The sequence below is a fragment of the Haliaeetus leucocephalus genome, unplaced genomic scaffold, assembly GCF_000737465.1.
Source record: "Haliaeetus leucocephalus isolate CR32 unplaced genomic scaffold, Haliaeetus_leucocephalus-4.0 Scaffold656, whole genome shotgun sequence".
NCBI classification, from domain to species: Eukaryota; Metazoa; Chordata; class Aves; order Accipitriformes; family Accipitridae; genus Haliaeetus; species Haliaeetus leucocephalus.
In genome coordinates, this window is record NW_010973092.1 from 7,065,360 (window position 1) to 7,078,787 (window position 13,428).

The following is a 13,428-nucleotide window of genomic DNA, read 5'->3' on the forward strand; positions in this document are numbered from 1 at the left end:
CCTCAGGCAGCCCTGATGCTGGTTGCGCTCAGAGCCAAGCGTTGGGTCGGATCCAGCCCAATGCATGTCTGCGTGTCCTGGCTGACCCCTTTTACGCTCAGAAAGTCCCCTACAGCCTCCCACCAGAGGAAGGGGTTGCAGGGATGGCACAGGGGGGTGGCCGGAGTCCCCCCTGCAGCCCTACCCAGGCTGGGGAAAGGCAAGCGCAAGTGTCCTGTGAAACGCTCCATCACCCCGGTCGGACGGGGATGCCCCGGGGGCCTGCCCTGGTAGCGGGGGCACTTTTGTGAGAGCAGCCCTGGGCTCACATGCCCGGAGGAAAGCCCCGACAGCCCCCCCGGCAGCGCGCGGCGCCGGTTGGTGGCGTGCTACGTGGCGATGAGGGGCACCTCGCTGGCGGCGATGGGGAAGGGGGTGCCGTCCCCCCTGTTGAGCACGCGGTACAGCAGCTCTTCTTTCTCGCGGCGAGCCTGCTCCCGCAGCTGCGCCTCCTTCTCCAGCGCCCCGCGAGCGGCCAGGAGCTCCTCCGACAGTTGCCTGCGGGCAAACGGCACACGCTGCCGGAGCCACCGGGAAAAGCGTCCCCGAGCCCCCTCTGTTCCCTGCAAAGCCGCCGGTGGCGTGGCAGGCTGCGATGTATTCCCCCCTGCCGCTGGCATCTCTTCCCCCCATTGAAGATGCCACCTGTGCACCGGGGAGTTGGTGGGCCTGTGGGACCGGCACTTACCTCGCCATGACCAAGTGGTTCTGGGTGCGAACTTGCAGGTCCTCATTCTCCTGCTGGAGAGTCTTCACCTTCTCCTCCAGCAGAAGGTTCCTCTCCACCTGGAAGGGGGCATGAGGGTGAGGAGGGAGATGGAAAGCACCTCCAAAACCCCTGCCACCCCATCTTGGGGAGAACGCTGGCTTGGTGGGAGTACGGTGGCATTGCACTCGTGTCCCCTCCCCACTCCAAGAGAGGAACCGGGCTCCATCCACCTCCACTTCAGCTGCAATTTCTGGTTGGGATTCAGGTGGGGAAAAGAGATGGAAAGAGAAAAGCCCACCCGTGACCTCCCCCTTTCAACCCACCACAGTCTCGAGGTTCAGCAGCTTCTTGTCCAGGCTGTGGATGTGCTCGTTCTTCATCTCGATGACAAAGTGCAGGCTCTCCAGCTCCTGCTCCCAGAACGGGCTGGGACTCCCGTGCTCCTGCGGGGCACAAGGGGTGCAGCAGCTCCAGCAAGGTGGGCACTTGGGGCATCTGCCATGGTTTACCTCCCACCACCACGTGTCCCCAGTGGGCCAGGGCTCTCAGCTGGGGCCCTGCATGGCCCAGGATGGGTCTGTACCCACAAGGCACCACATTTCACCCATCACTTGTGTTCAAGGGACACCAACAGCCCGCGCACCTCCCAGGAACAGGGCTTTGCTCCCCACTTCAGCTGTCCTGTACCCCCCTGTCTCCAGCCCCCCCTGCTCTCAGGGTCCATCACAGAAGCACCCCTGGCTTTGGACCAGCACCCCAGAGGCAAGTCCCCTCCCTGACACCCCTCCCCGCACCTGGATGTGCTTCTTGTAGTCTGTGCTCAAGAGCGACTCCTCCACCCGCTTCATCCTCTCCTGGAAGGACTTCAGCTGGGAATTCAGCACCTGGATCGTCTCCTAGGGCAGCCGGGGAAGAAGCGGGATGAGACGTGTCTCCTCCTGAGCAGGGGCACTGCTGGGCTACGGCCACCCTGATGACCCCAGGGCTGGAGGAGCCTGCGTGGTCCCTGGGCACACCAGGGATGGAGGTGGCCACCAAGAAGCTTGGGGAACCGTGGCTGAAGAGCAGATGGTCCTCAAGCCCTCCACAAGCACCCCCTCCCCAGGGATTTCTCCACAGATACCTGTAGGGCTGCCTGGGACCTGTGGTAGGACTCTGCCAGCAGCACCTTCTCCTGCTCATGTGCTCTCTGGAGCTCTGCAGGGGGGACATGAGCCCAGTGTCACTGGCGTGGGGACACTGGGGCAGCGAGTACCACCTGAGCCCCCCAGTGCCATGGAGCAGGGGAGCAGCATCCCCACAACCCCACATGAAGCCAGAGGGGCACTGGCATTGGTGGGGGGAGCGGGCAGGGGGGCTGTGGGGAGCCCTGCTGTCCCAGCACGCACCTTGCAGGGTCTCTGTGTGCTCTCTCCTCAGGGCATCAAACTGCTCCTCCAGGTCTTTTCCCTTTTCCACCTGGGAAGCAGGGAGATGACAAACCCTACATGTCTGACGCAGCATTAAGGGATGCTCTGGCCCTCCCCACCCCCAGTGACGCATTGCCAGACCGCTCCAGGCTTCCTAAGCCCTTCCTAACACATTCCTTCTCCTGAAAACAGGAAAGCCCAGCCCAGCGTGTGCCAGGTCCATGATCGCTGCCTGGGAAGTCCCAGCCAGCCACACGCTCCCTGCCTGGCCGCTGCCCCCAGCAGCACCCGCCTTTTCGACCGACCTGGTTGTTAATGTCCTGGGTGATTTTTGGGTTGCCCGCCCGGCTGGCATCCCGCAGCCGCTTCTCCTCCTCCTCCTGGCCTTGGAGGAGTCTCGTGCTCTCCGTCCGCTCCTCTCGCAGTGCTGCCTTCTCCTTCCCATCCTCAGGCAACAGGGTGGCATTGGCTGCAACGCAAACGCAGCTGAAACAGCGCCGGCTGCATCCTGCTAACCCGGCTGCTTGGGTGTCCTGGCAGCCGACCTGCCAGCGCGGTGGCCTAAGTTCAGCCCCCGTCCTCTTCCCACTGGACAAATACCTCCCCCCCATCTCACTGGTGCAAATTAGCACTAATTGGGATGGCGCTGGCAGGCTCAGAGAGGACACACAGTTCGTTAGGACTCCTGCCCTGGGGACACCCTGTCTGCCTGAGAGGATGGGATGCCGTCGTCTCTGGGATGCCATCAGGTCTGCCCACCTGCGCCAGTGCCATGTGGAGGCTGCAGCCATCATCCCCATCCTCCACAGCCCCGGCACAGGCTGGCAGCCCTGTGATCTGTCCTACTGCTTTTTTAATATCACACCGAGAAAGCACAGCGGGGAGGGGAGACACACATTTTCTCACCGTTCTCTGTCTTCAAGGCCGTGAGCTCCTGGGAAGCCGGTTCCCTCTGCTGCTGGGCTTTTAGCTGTCTCTGGCAGAGAGAGAGGGGACTGGAGCAGGGGGGGACAAAGCGGGGGCAGGTGGCTGCAGGCAGAGGACACCCTGCAGCCAGACACCCTGCGCTGAGCACGCTTCAGCCCTGCTAAAACAGGGGTGCTCGAGCAGCAGTGGTCCCTCCCCAATGCCTTGCCCTCTGCCAGCCCCAAGCACCCATGGGTGCGCACGCACCGCCTGGCAGGCAGCCCCGAGCTCGTGCCGCTTCCCGTGGCATGGTCCGCCACGGGCTGGAAAACCTGGGGGATGCTCACAACCCCCCTTGCCATGGTGCTGGTGCAAAATAGGCTCTGGCAGCAAAATATTTGGTGGGGGAGAGCAGGCAGCACTTGGCAGGGCCCCGGCTATGGTGCTTCCTTGCCACCCTCCTCCTGCCCCAGGATGCTCAGGGTCAGCCTGGTCCCCGGCACCTTGCAGCACCCCAAACACACCCCTCTGCCGGTGCTTTACACAGCTGGGCTTTGACACAGCCCATGCTGGAGCAGGAGGGAGAAATTAAAAATAACCATAAATCAGAGGCGATGCTGACCCCGTGCAGGGCTGGCAGCAGGCGAGGGCTGGCGACGGCACAAGCAATGACCTCAGGAGCGCAGGAATGTGCTGCTCGGCCCTGCGCACTCCCGCACGCTCCCACTGCTGCCGTGGGGCTGATATAACCCAGAGCTGGGAGCTGCCTTCAGCAACACAGCTCCGCGGGATGCCTTCCAGCCCTGCATGGGTTTAATTTAGCCACTCGGAGGGGAAGAGGAAAAAAAAAAAAAAGAGGTGGATATATTTTTATCTGTTGCTGAAAGATAGAAGCAAAGCTCGCCTGCTTTCGCAGCTTGGCCTCCCCGGTGAGGGGCAAGTCTTGCCCCTGATGCTCATCACTGGGTTGTGCTTCTGGGCAGGGGTGCAGATGCACCGTGAGTGAGGGAATCCACCTGCAGAGACATTGCTTCTCTCCAGCCCCCAGCAAAGCCACCCCTAAAAATACCGGTCCCTAACGAAACCAGCCCTGCAGCCTGTGGGGAGCCGGGGACCCCGCTGTGCCGGCTGCACCCCGGCTCGGCCCCGCTGTCAGCAGCATGGCCAAATACAGACCAGATTAGGGAGCCTGGCTTGGGAAAAAAGTGAGGCAAAGCAAACAGGCGTCCCTGCCTCCACCTCCCCTGCAGCCCCCCTTCTGAAGCTGGAGGGAAGCGCAGTTGCCAGACAGAGCAGGAAAACTCTGAGCCTCTGGGAAGCCACAGCTTTATCTTCCCTTCTATGGCGTGAGCGGCCGTGGCGTTGAATGCGGCCCAGGCAGCGGGGTGAGGAGGCACCAGACAGTTGGGATTTGCAGGGTTTGTTCTTGTTGCCGACACGGCTCAACCCTGCAAATGCAGGGTGCGCTGGGATGCTGCCAAACCCTGCAGCCCTGCTTGCAAAGGGTCCCAGCCTGACCCTGCACCCATCTCATGCTGATGTGCATCTGCCTGCTATTTAACATACCCCGTGTCCTTGTGCTGGGTTTTGGAGTCTGGGGAGGGGGGGTAGATGAGCGAGTCGGGGCTCTGCAAGCCCGGGGGCATCACAGGAACCTCAAAAGCCCCCAAGGGGTTTTACTGCAACAAAGCAAAGGGTGTGCAGGGGGACCATCCTGGCACGGCAGGGTCACACAGCCCCCAAGGGGTTTGGATGACCTGAGCCTTGCCGGGAGCGGGATGCTGGTACCTCCTCCAGGAGCGACCCCCAAACCTCACCTGCCCAAACTAAACCCCCTCCGCTGCATGTGTCCCACTTGCTGGCAAAGGTGATGCTCAAGGACAAAGAGCCCAGGGCTGGTCACCCCTGATCACCCCCACAGCATGGGCAATGTCACTGGTGCAGATCCAGGGCATTTCCACCTCTCCCCCATGCCCCAAACCCAGCGGGACGGGGCCTCAGAGCTCCTCCGCTGCTCAAGGAGGGTGATCTGAGACAACTGCACTGAACTCAGAAATGACTAAAGGGAGCAAGAGGTATGCCAGCATCAGCAGACAAATCTAAATACCTGCCCCAAGGCTAGGAGCGAGGCAGCCCTACTACCTCTAGGAGCAATTAAAATAGTGTCTGGAGCTAATTTTACTCCTAAGTACCCAACTGTCCTTTGGGATGAGAGCTCCACCACTAAAGCCAGGGTGAAAAGCAAAATGTGGCTGAAAACTAACTGAAATATAGAGGCACCTTCTGCTGCCATGTCCAGAGCAGCATCTGGCACCCGTGTCTCTGTTATCGCCCGGCACATTTTGGAGAGCTGGAAGACAGTCCTGGTATCCGCTGCATGTGAAAGGAGCAGGTTGGGAGTTGCTCCAGCTGGAACAGCTTTGGCCCCAGGGAAGAAGCAGCCTGAAACTTTCCGCAGGTGCAGGCCATCGGCAGCGTTGCCTATCCTGTAAGGTCTCGGCTTGGAAACCTCTGGCTTCGGCTTTGAGGATGCTCATGCCAAAAAATACCTTCTAGCTATAAAAAAAAAAAAGCATCCACATACTTAGAACTAAGTATTTCTAATGGTCTGGAGCAAAACTGTTTATGGATGGATTAATCAGGATTTTCAGCAGAACCTGAGGCATCTGGAAAGGTGCCAGTGGTGGGGAGCACCCACGCAGAGGCAGCCAGCACGGTGTGGGCAGCTGCGGGCAGCTGGGTCAGCTGCAGCCTCTGCTTCAGCTTTTAGCGTGAGGTGAGCTTTTGTACTGTATTTTTCTTCCTCTTTTTCTGTTTTACATGTTAAGCAATTAAACCACGCAACTTTACCGCCAGCAAACGAAATCACAAAAAGACAGGAAACAAGCATTTAAATCCCAACTCTGCTTCTGGGGATAAGGTTTTGCTTTGTGGCTGTAGAGAAGGGGGCCAGGATTTGGCCCATGGCCCTAAACCCTCCCCGGGACCTGCAGCAGATGCTCAGTGCTGCCAGAGCCACGCTGGCACAGGTCCGTGGGACCTGTCTTCGACTCTGCTGCTGTTTTTCCTCCGGCGACGGTTGTGTTACAAGATGGCTATCACCTCTCGTACAGTCAGATCTGTGCCACAAACCCTACGCAAACCCTTCACGCCGTTGACAGCCCTGAGTTTTGCATCCTGACCTTTCCCTGGCTCCTGCTGCTACATATAGTTCCTATATCTCCAAAATAAGTTCACCCCAGCCCTGGAAGGTGGCCAAGCCTCAGCCCTGATCTTTCGGGAAGGTGTCTTGGCCTCTCTCACGCTGGGAGCATGACTGAAGGGCGAGCAGTGACCATGAGCGGCTAAGCGCAGGCGGATGGAGCCAGAGGGGAAGGGACCCCCGGGGACAGTGCCCGCAGCTCGGGGCCGGGCTCTGGCCGCGGCACCTGCGCCCGTGCCCCCTTATCGCCCCGCTGCCCGCAGACCGGTGACGGGAAGGACGAGGCTGCCAAACCACCTCCCCCGGGGCACTCAGCGGCGCCTGGTATGCCGTCCGCCCACCGGACCCAGTCCAGCACGGGCTCCCCAAGGTCACCTCCAACCTGGGACTGGCCCCAAAAGCCTGCGCGGCCCCCAGCCCCATGATAGCCCCATGACAGCCCCATGACAGCCCCAGCCCCATGATGTGCACCCAGGATCTGCCCGGGCTCGCCCCTGGGGTTTGAGGGCTCCCCCATCCCCAAGCAACCCCAAGGGACCAGCTCTGCGAGTGCACCCATCAGCAGCAGGAGGGTGAAGGTCTCCCATCCCACCTTTTGGTACCCTGGACACGAGAACCTGGGCAGGAGCAGCTCAATACCCGCCCTTACCCCTTTTTGCCATAAAGGGGATTTTTGGTGCTGCTTTCGGGATTAGCTTGCAATTTAGTCACAGCAGCAGGGCTGTTTTATGGGGCACAAATTGCGGTGAGCAGCACCACAAGGCTGAGCAGAAAGCTTGAGAGCGGGCAAGTGCAGGAAGGGAGGCGTCTGCAGGCAAATGACTGACTCAAATTTCCGCATTTCGGTAAATGTGTGATTCTCAACATCTGGGCCCTCGGGGCTGCTGTTTCTCCCTGTGCCATGCCCCTTCTTGGGAGCTCTCAGAGTCACAAACCAGCCCAGAAGTGTCTGATCTTATGACATAAAAAGGAGTGGGTTTTTTTTTCCCATGATATAGAGAAGCAGCCAAGCCTGCAAGTGCTGTAAATAAAGGCACTTGCTGGCTCCGGGGGATGTGCAAGATCTGTGCCTGCTCCCCCCACACATCCCAGCAGCGGCTTGTGCTTTGGCCGCATGGTCCTGGGCAGCCGAGCTCTCACAGCTGCCTCCGCAAAGGGCCGCCCGGGTAAGGGGGACGCGGGTACCGTGGGCCCTTTCTGACTTTCCTCCTGCCCCTGCCACCCTTCAGCGACCACAACCCACTGACACCAGCACGCACAGCACAACTTCACAACTTCACAACTTCACAAACAACTCCTGAGGCTGATGGCGGGGCGATAAGGCAGCATGAGCATGTCAAAAAATAATAAGAATTAGCAGGAGATAATTTCTAGACCTTAACTCACAGAAGAGCTCTTCAGCGCAGAGCAATGCACTGAGATCTGCTGGGGACTCAGAGCGTTCCCCTGCAGAATTGTAGCCTTCAGCACAAGGGGGGACCCGGCACAAGGGGGGACACAACTTTTGGCATAAGGGAGGATGCTGTGGGAGGATGGCAGAGGTCTAGCTGGAGGAACCCATCCCCGTCCTATATGGAACCAGCATTTCCAACAGGCATTGTCACCCCAGAGACTGCACCCCCTTTACGTGCACCCCCGTGATGTGGGGGGGAGAGCCCGGAGGGGTGCAGGAGGGTGCAGCAGGGCAGGTGTCTGCCAACTCCCGCTGCGCCCCGTGCCGGCTCCCCCACCGCAACACCGGTGGGGGTCCCACGCAGCCGGGGAAAACCTCCCTGCCCAGCCCCGCAGCTCCCAGGGGCAGCGTGGGGGGGACGACGACCCACGCCGAGTGCCCCCGGCGCACCTCCTCCCCAGCAGTACAAGTGCTCCACGCGAACCCCAGCTCCACGCGAGCCCCGACCCCACGCGTGTCCCGACCCCACGCGAAGCCCAGCCCGAGCCCAGCCCAGCAAGTCCCCCCCCGCAGCCGCTACCTTGCCGCCGGCGGGGCAGCAGCGCAGGGCGCTGCCGGTGCAGCCCATGGAGCCCCCCGGGCCGGGAGCCCGCTCAGCCGCGGGGCGCGGGGCTCTGCATCCCCCGGAGAGAGGTTTTCCGCTGCCCGGTGGGACCGGGATGGAACCGGGACCGGGACAGGGACGGGACGGGATGAGCCGCCCCAGCTGGCAGGCAGAAAAAAAAAAAAAAAAAAAAAATTAATAATTAAAAAAAAAAAAAAAAAAGGAGTCCCCGCAGCTGCTCGCAGGCAGCGCCGGGAGAGGGTGCTCTGCACCCCCGAGCCGCGGGCAGGGCCCCCGGCTGCAGCCTGCCCGCCCCCGGGGCTGGCCCTGGGAGCCCGGCGGGGGTGCTCCGGCCCTGGGGGCCCCTCCACCCGAGGGTGTCCCCGCCCTGGACCCGGGGTGCTTCGTCCCAAGCAGGGTAGTGGGACCACCCTCGCCCCGGGAATGCACTGACCCTGGGGTCCCCTGCACTGAGGATGCTACCCCCTGTGCCGGGGGTACTCTCTCCTGGGTGGGGAGAAAGGGGAGCAGGACCCTTGCATCAGGTTTGGGGTCCAGCTGGAGCAGGGCTGCCTCGGGGGGGATTCCACTCGTGAACTCACCCCAGCCCCCGGGGAGAAGGGATGTGAGGGGCGAAGGCAGGATCCGTGCTGGCTTTTGCCATCACCCCATGAAGTTTCAGCTTGTGCTGGGGTAGTTTGGTAAAAGTGGTGGGTTTTGGGGTGTTTTCTTCTGGCAGGAGCTCTGCTCTGGGGGTAGCTCTGCTGGCTGGAGGGGGCTTTCAGTGTGGTCCATACTGCTTGGGGGACTGCATCCTGGCAACCCCCCCTCTTGAGCATCCCAGACACCCGAAATGCTGGGCCTGGATCCAGGGTGCCCTTTTCCAGGAGGAAATCCTGTGCTTTGGAAATGGATCCCGAAGAGGTAGGGAAACAGATGGATTTGAAAGTGTCCTGTCTGAAAATTAGAGGGAGTAAAGGCAGGTTCCTCCAAATGTTTTGGTTTTGACGATTTTTTTTTTTAAATGCTGTGAAATAATAGACATTTCTAAATGAACACACATTCTGACCTGAAAAATAAGCATTGCCACTCAGCACTGCTGAAATAGGAGTGTTTCAACCTAGTCACGAGGCCGTGCCCATATGGAAACACTGCCAGTTTTGTCAACAAATTTCTACTATGACATTTTCCAAATATCCCTTGGGAGAAGTCCAAGCAGCCCGCGGCTCGGGGGCTGCCAGGACACTGGTGTTTTGCCACAGCTCCGGCACTGCTGCCTGCCCAGCCGGCCAGTGAAGGAGCAGAGGTGTATGGTTGCCCCATCATGTGCAACTTGGCGGTGTTTTTTCTGCCCTGGTAACCCTGGGATAGGGGAAATTGTGAAACACCACTTGGATAGGAGGGTGGGGAAGGTGAGGGGCAGGCCCATGGCTGCCCCGAGTCTCCCAGGGACTGGTGGGACCAGTTGCCTGTGTGCACTTGAGTAGGTGCTGCTTAACTTCTGTGAAGTTTCGTGAGTCACAGCAGCTCCCTGGCATCAGCTCCCACTGCTCAGAAACCACTGAAAGCGTCTCTATTCTTATCTCTCCCAGCACTTCTTACATGAGGCAAGTCTCCTTCCCTGCCTGAGAGTACTTATTTGGGCTGAGTAGATCGTTTGTGGGATAAAAAGCTCTGTCAGTGCAAGGTGCTGGTCTCCACCTCTCCAGGGTTAATTCAAAATCCTGGCCCAGACTTTGGAGACTGAAGGCGTACAGGGGGAAGCACAAAAGCACATGCCTATTTCCAGGCTTAATTTGCATTGCTGCAAACGATTAATTTGCATCGTGGCTGCGAACAGAAGCAACTGTGTGGGCTGCTGACGAGGAGCCTGTCCAGCTGCCTTCATGTCTTGCTGGTGCACGAAGGTCCAGCAGTTTGCACATGTGCTCGTGGTAATTTCTGGTTTTAACTGGGGGGCGCTGGGAGGGTGCACTGGGATACCCCCGTGGCACAAAGTGGGGCTCCAGGTAGGGTTTCTCTTGCTAATGGTGGTGAAAAAACAGAGGGTTTGGTTACATGAGGCTGAGGCAGCAAGCCAGCAAGGCAGAACTGGGGCTTGGGGATGGAGATGTGCAGCGAGGCCGGCTCCAGCACCCTGTTCCCCAGGGCCTCTGGCATGCCGTGCTTGCCATGGCAGCTACAACCCTGCAATTCTATAAATCACTAACTTTCGGAGAAGCCGCAACACCAGATCACATTATATCCTTCCTTCAGCCTGCGAGCGCATCTGCAAGGCTGCCTGCCAGATGCCCTGCCTGTGCTGCCCCAAAGGTCTCCTATTTTAGCTTGATTTTAGCCATTTTTCAGTTTCTCCAATCTTTCCTGTGTGGGCTGTACGGGATGTGTCCCTGCTGGAGAGATGTCCCATCTCAGCCCTGCTTCATCTTCCCCTGCCCCAATGCACTGATAATTTGCTCCCTTTGCAGGGCAGCACTTAAACAGCCAGAAACTTTTCTGTCCAGCTGCTTTCAAGCAAAGCAGGGCCTTTCTGTGGTGGTGTAGGGGTGGGATTCATGGCTGCAGCAACTCATCCCCCTCTCCCTAACCAGAGGAGCCTGGGGATCTGGGGCGCATGTGGGGCTGGGGCTGCCGGAGGCTGCTCGCAGAGGGCTGGAGGTAACGGGGACTGTGGCAGCGAAGGGATTTCTGCCTGTTCTAAGACAGGAAAGTGGAGGCGGGGTGCAACGGACACACCTGGGGCAGCTTCCGCTTGTTTTGAAGTTTGCTCTGATATCTTTTTCAGTGTTATTGTGATCTCTCCCCAGGAATGATAGCGTCTGGAGATATCTCAAGGGGTTTGCCTGGAAAAGCCAGCCTAGGAGGGTTTATCTCATGCTCAGCTGAATTACCGTAAATGGGGTAACAGCTGGCCAAATGTTGAGTTAATTTGTACCAATGGTCATTTAAAGTGTTTGCCAAAGCTTATGGATAGGAGAAGTATTTATGCAAGCTGTTAAAGTGTCTCAGCTCTCTCTCCAGTTCCAGCTGGTAAGGACTGGGCAGGATGGGGTGGGTACAAGGCGGTGTTGGTGCCAGCCCTGGGATTTCCATCTGGGACCCACCCCTGCATGGTCCGAGTGCAGGGTGGTCCAGTGAGCGCAGATGGGGTCATTCATTTTTTTTTTTGTTTCTTTTTTTTCTTTCAGAAACCCAGCCTGGAAAAAAAACAGGGAGAGAAGATTTTGCTGGAAGGTTTTTGGGCAATGAGCTGGCCCATGGCAATGCCTAGCATGTCCCAGCAGAGCTGATGGCACAGACAGTGGAGAGAAGGTGGTCTGTGGTTGCACCCTTCAGCCTCACACATAATTTTTGCAATCTGTTTGCTTTTGTAAATGAGAACTAAACAAAGTCATTGACATTGTCACCCATCTGTGCTGGCTGCTCCTCTTCAATGCAAATCAAAGATGTTTAGCCAGATCTGCTTGAGACCTTGTGACTCGGGCTTTGCACGGGTGAGATAGCTCAGAAAACTGTTTGAACTACAGAGGATCTTGCATGTGTTGCAGCCCAAAAAAAGGTCACAGACTCCTTTGGTGGGGATCTAGGTCACGCATGCTTCTGTCTTGAGATAGAGCAGCAGTTTCAAGTCATTTCTGCCCTGCCTGTGTTTTTCCAAGCAAAAAGATGTGGGTTAACCTGTATTTACAGTCTTTTATTCGTGTTTCTCCTGACAGCAAAATGGAGGGAGGAAGGAGGGGAATGGGGGAGTGAAACCTTCACCCACACTGGTTGTGAGAAGCAGGAAAGTATGTGGTGCCGGGGGCTTGAGGCGAGGGTCTCTGCTTCCCTCCCGGCCCCAAACACGATGCTCTGGTCGTGCCCGTGCCTCTCCCCACACATCCCCGTCCCCATCCCTGTTCCCCGGCTGCTCTGGGGCCTCAAAGTGAAAACTAATCCCGGGGGATAACTTTCCACCCCGCTCCTGGGTGGGAGGAACAGGGCTATTTATTCCTCACCCTTAAGCCTCCGCAGTGGATCAGCGACGCAGTTGTCGCTGCCGGTGCGGGGTGGGCAGCAGCATCCGTCATGGCCCCTGCCTGCTCCCGCGCCCTGCCTGCATGCTCCCGGCTGGCCTCGCTGCTAAATAAGGACGAAAAGCTAAAAATAGAGCTGAGGCAGGGATTTGGACAAGTCAGGCAACCCTTCCCAGGGCTGGGAGTGGTACCGGCAGGCCAGCCAGCGTCAGCGTGCAAGGGAGAGCCGAGCTGCCTGTGGGGAAGGGTCCCACAAGTGGGTCCTAACCATGGTGCAGCAGGGAGGGAAGGTCTGAGACCTGCCACACTCGTGTCCTGTGTGCTCAGTCAGCTCAGCCCCTTCCAGCTTTCCACAGGGAAGAAACATCTGTTCACCAAAATACATGGGAAAACCCACGCTCCTGGGATGTCTGTGATGGTGGGGTACCTGGGGGGCCGTTCCAGCATGATGGGGGGGCTTGGGGCAGCTCTGGCTGGAAAATGAGCACCTGAGGGGGGGGGGAAGGGTGGAAGAGGGGAGTGTTAAATCCAAAATGTTGGATAGATGGGTGGTGGGTGGTAGGGTGCTGTAGCCAAGTGCCCAGCCAGGGTGCCCCCCCGCAGCACACACGGCATTGGGTTCGGGGTCTCAGATATCTCTGCTCTTCAGCTGCCACCTGCCCTGTGCCGAGCGGGGGGGTGGCCGTGGGGGTCCCGGGTGCCTGCCCCGGGTGGGTACCGAGCCTTTGCCCACCCGGCCAGCCTGAGCGGGGGGCGAGAAGAGCCGCAGCCCTGGGTGAGGGGGGCGGGCGGTGGGGAGATGGCCTGGTTTCACCCACCGAAGCTGGGTGCTGTGGGTGCCCTGGGGGGGGGGGGGGGCACCCGTTCCCAGTGCCGGCGGAGGGCAGGCACTGGGTTGTCTGGGAAAGCGCAGCTTCCCGTCCCAGCATCCCTGGGACTCCAGTCCTGCGCTTGGCAACAAAACCGGGGGAAAAAAAAAAAAAAAAAAGAGGAAGGGAGGGAAAATCTCTAAGCGTACACAAGGGGAGGGAGGGGAATCGGGAGCTGGGCCGGGCACCGAGCTCGCAGGCTGCCGTCCCACCGCACAGCGCGTCCCGCTTTGGCCGCCGCCAGCCCCGTTCCGGCGGGCACCGCACCGGGCTCAGCCCCG

General features: G+C 59.1%; 1 protein-coding gene across 1 annotated transcript; it reads right to left on the bottom strand.

Moving 5' to 3' along the window:
• Positions 1–368: 368 nt before the first annotated feature.
• CCDC69 (coiled-coil domain containing 69) lies at positions 369–8,286 on the bottom strand. The gene is made up of 9 exons (XM_010578951.1): positions 8,239–8,286; positions 3,064–3,133; positions 2,463–2,626; positions 2,137–2,206; positions 1,872–1,945; positions 1,543–1,644; positions 1,072–1,191; positions 728–825; positions 369–537 (listed from the first exon to the last, which is right to left on the bottom strand). The coding sequence occupies exons 1-9, from the start codon at positions 8,284–8,286 to the stop codon at positions 369–371; spliced, it is 915 nt and encodes a 304-aa protein (XP_010577253.1).
• Between the last annotated feature and the right edge of the window lie 5,142 nt (positions 8,287–13,428).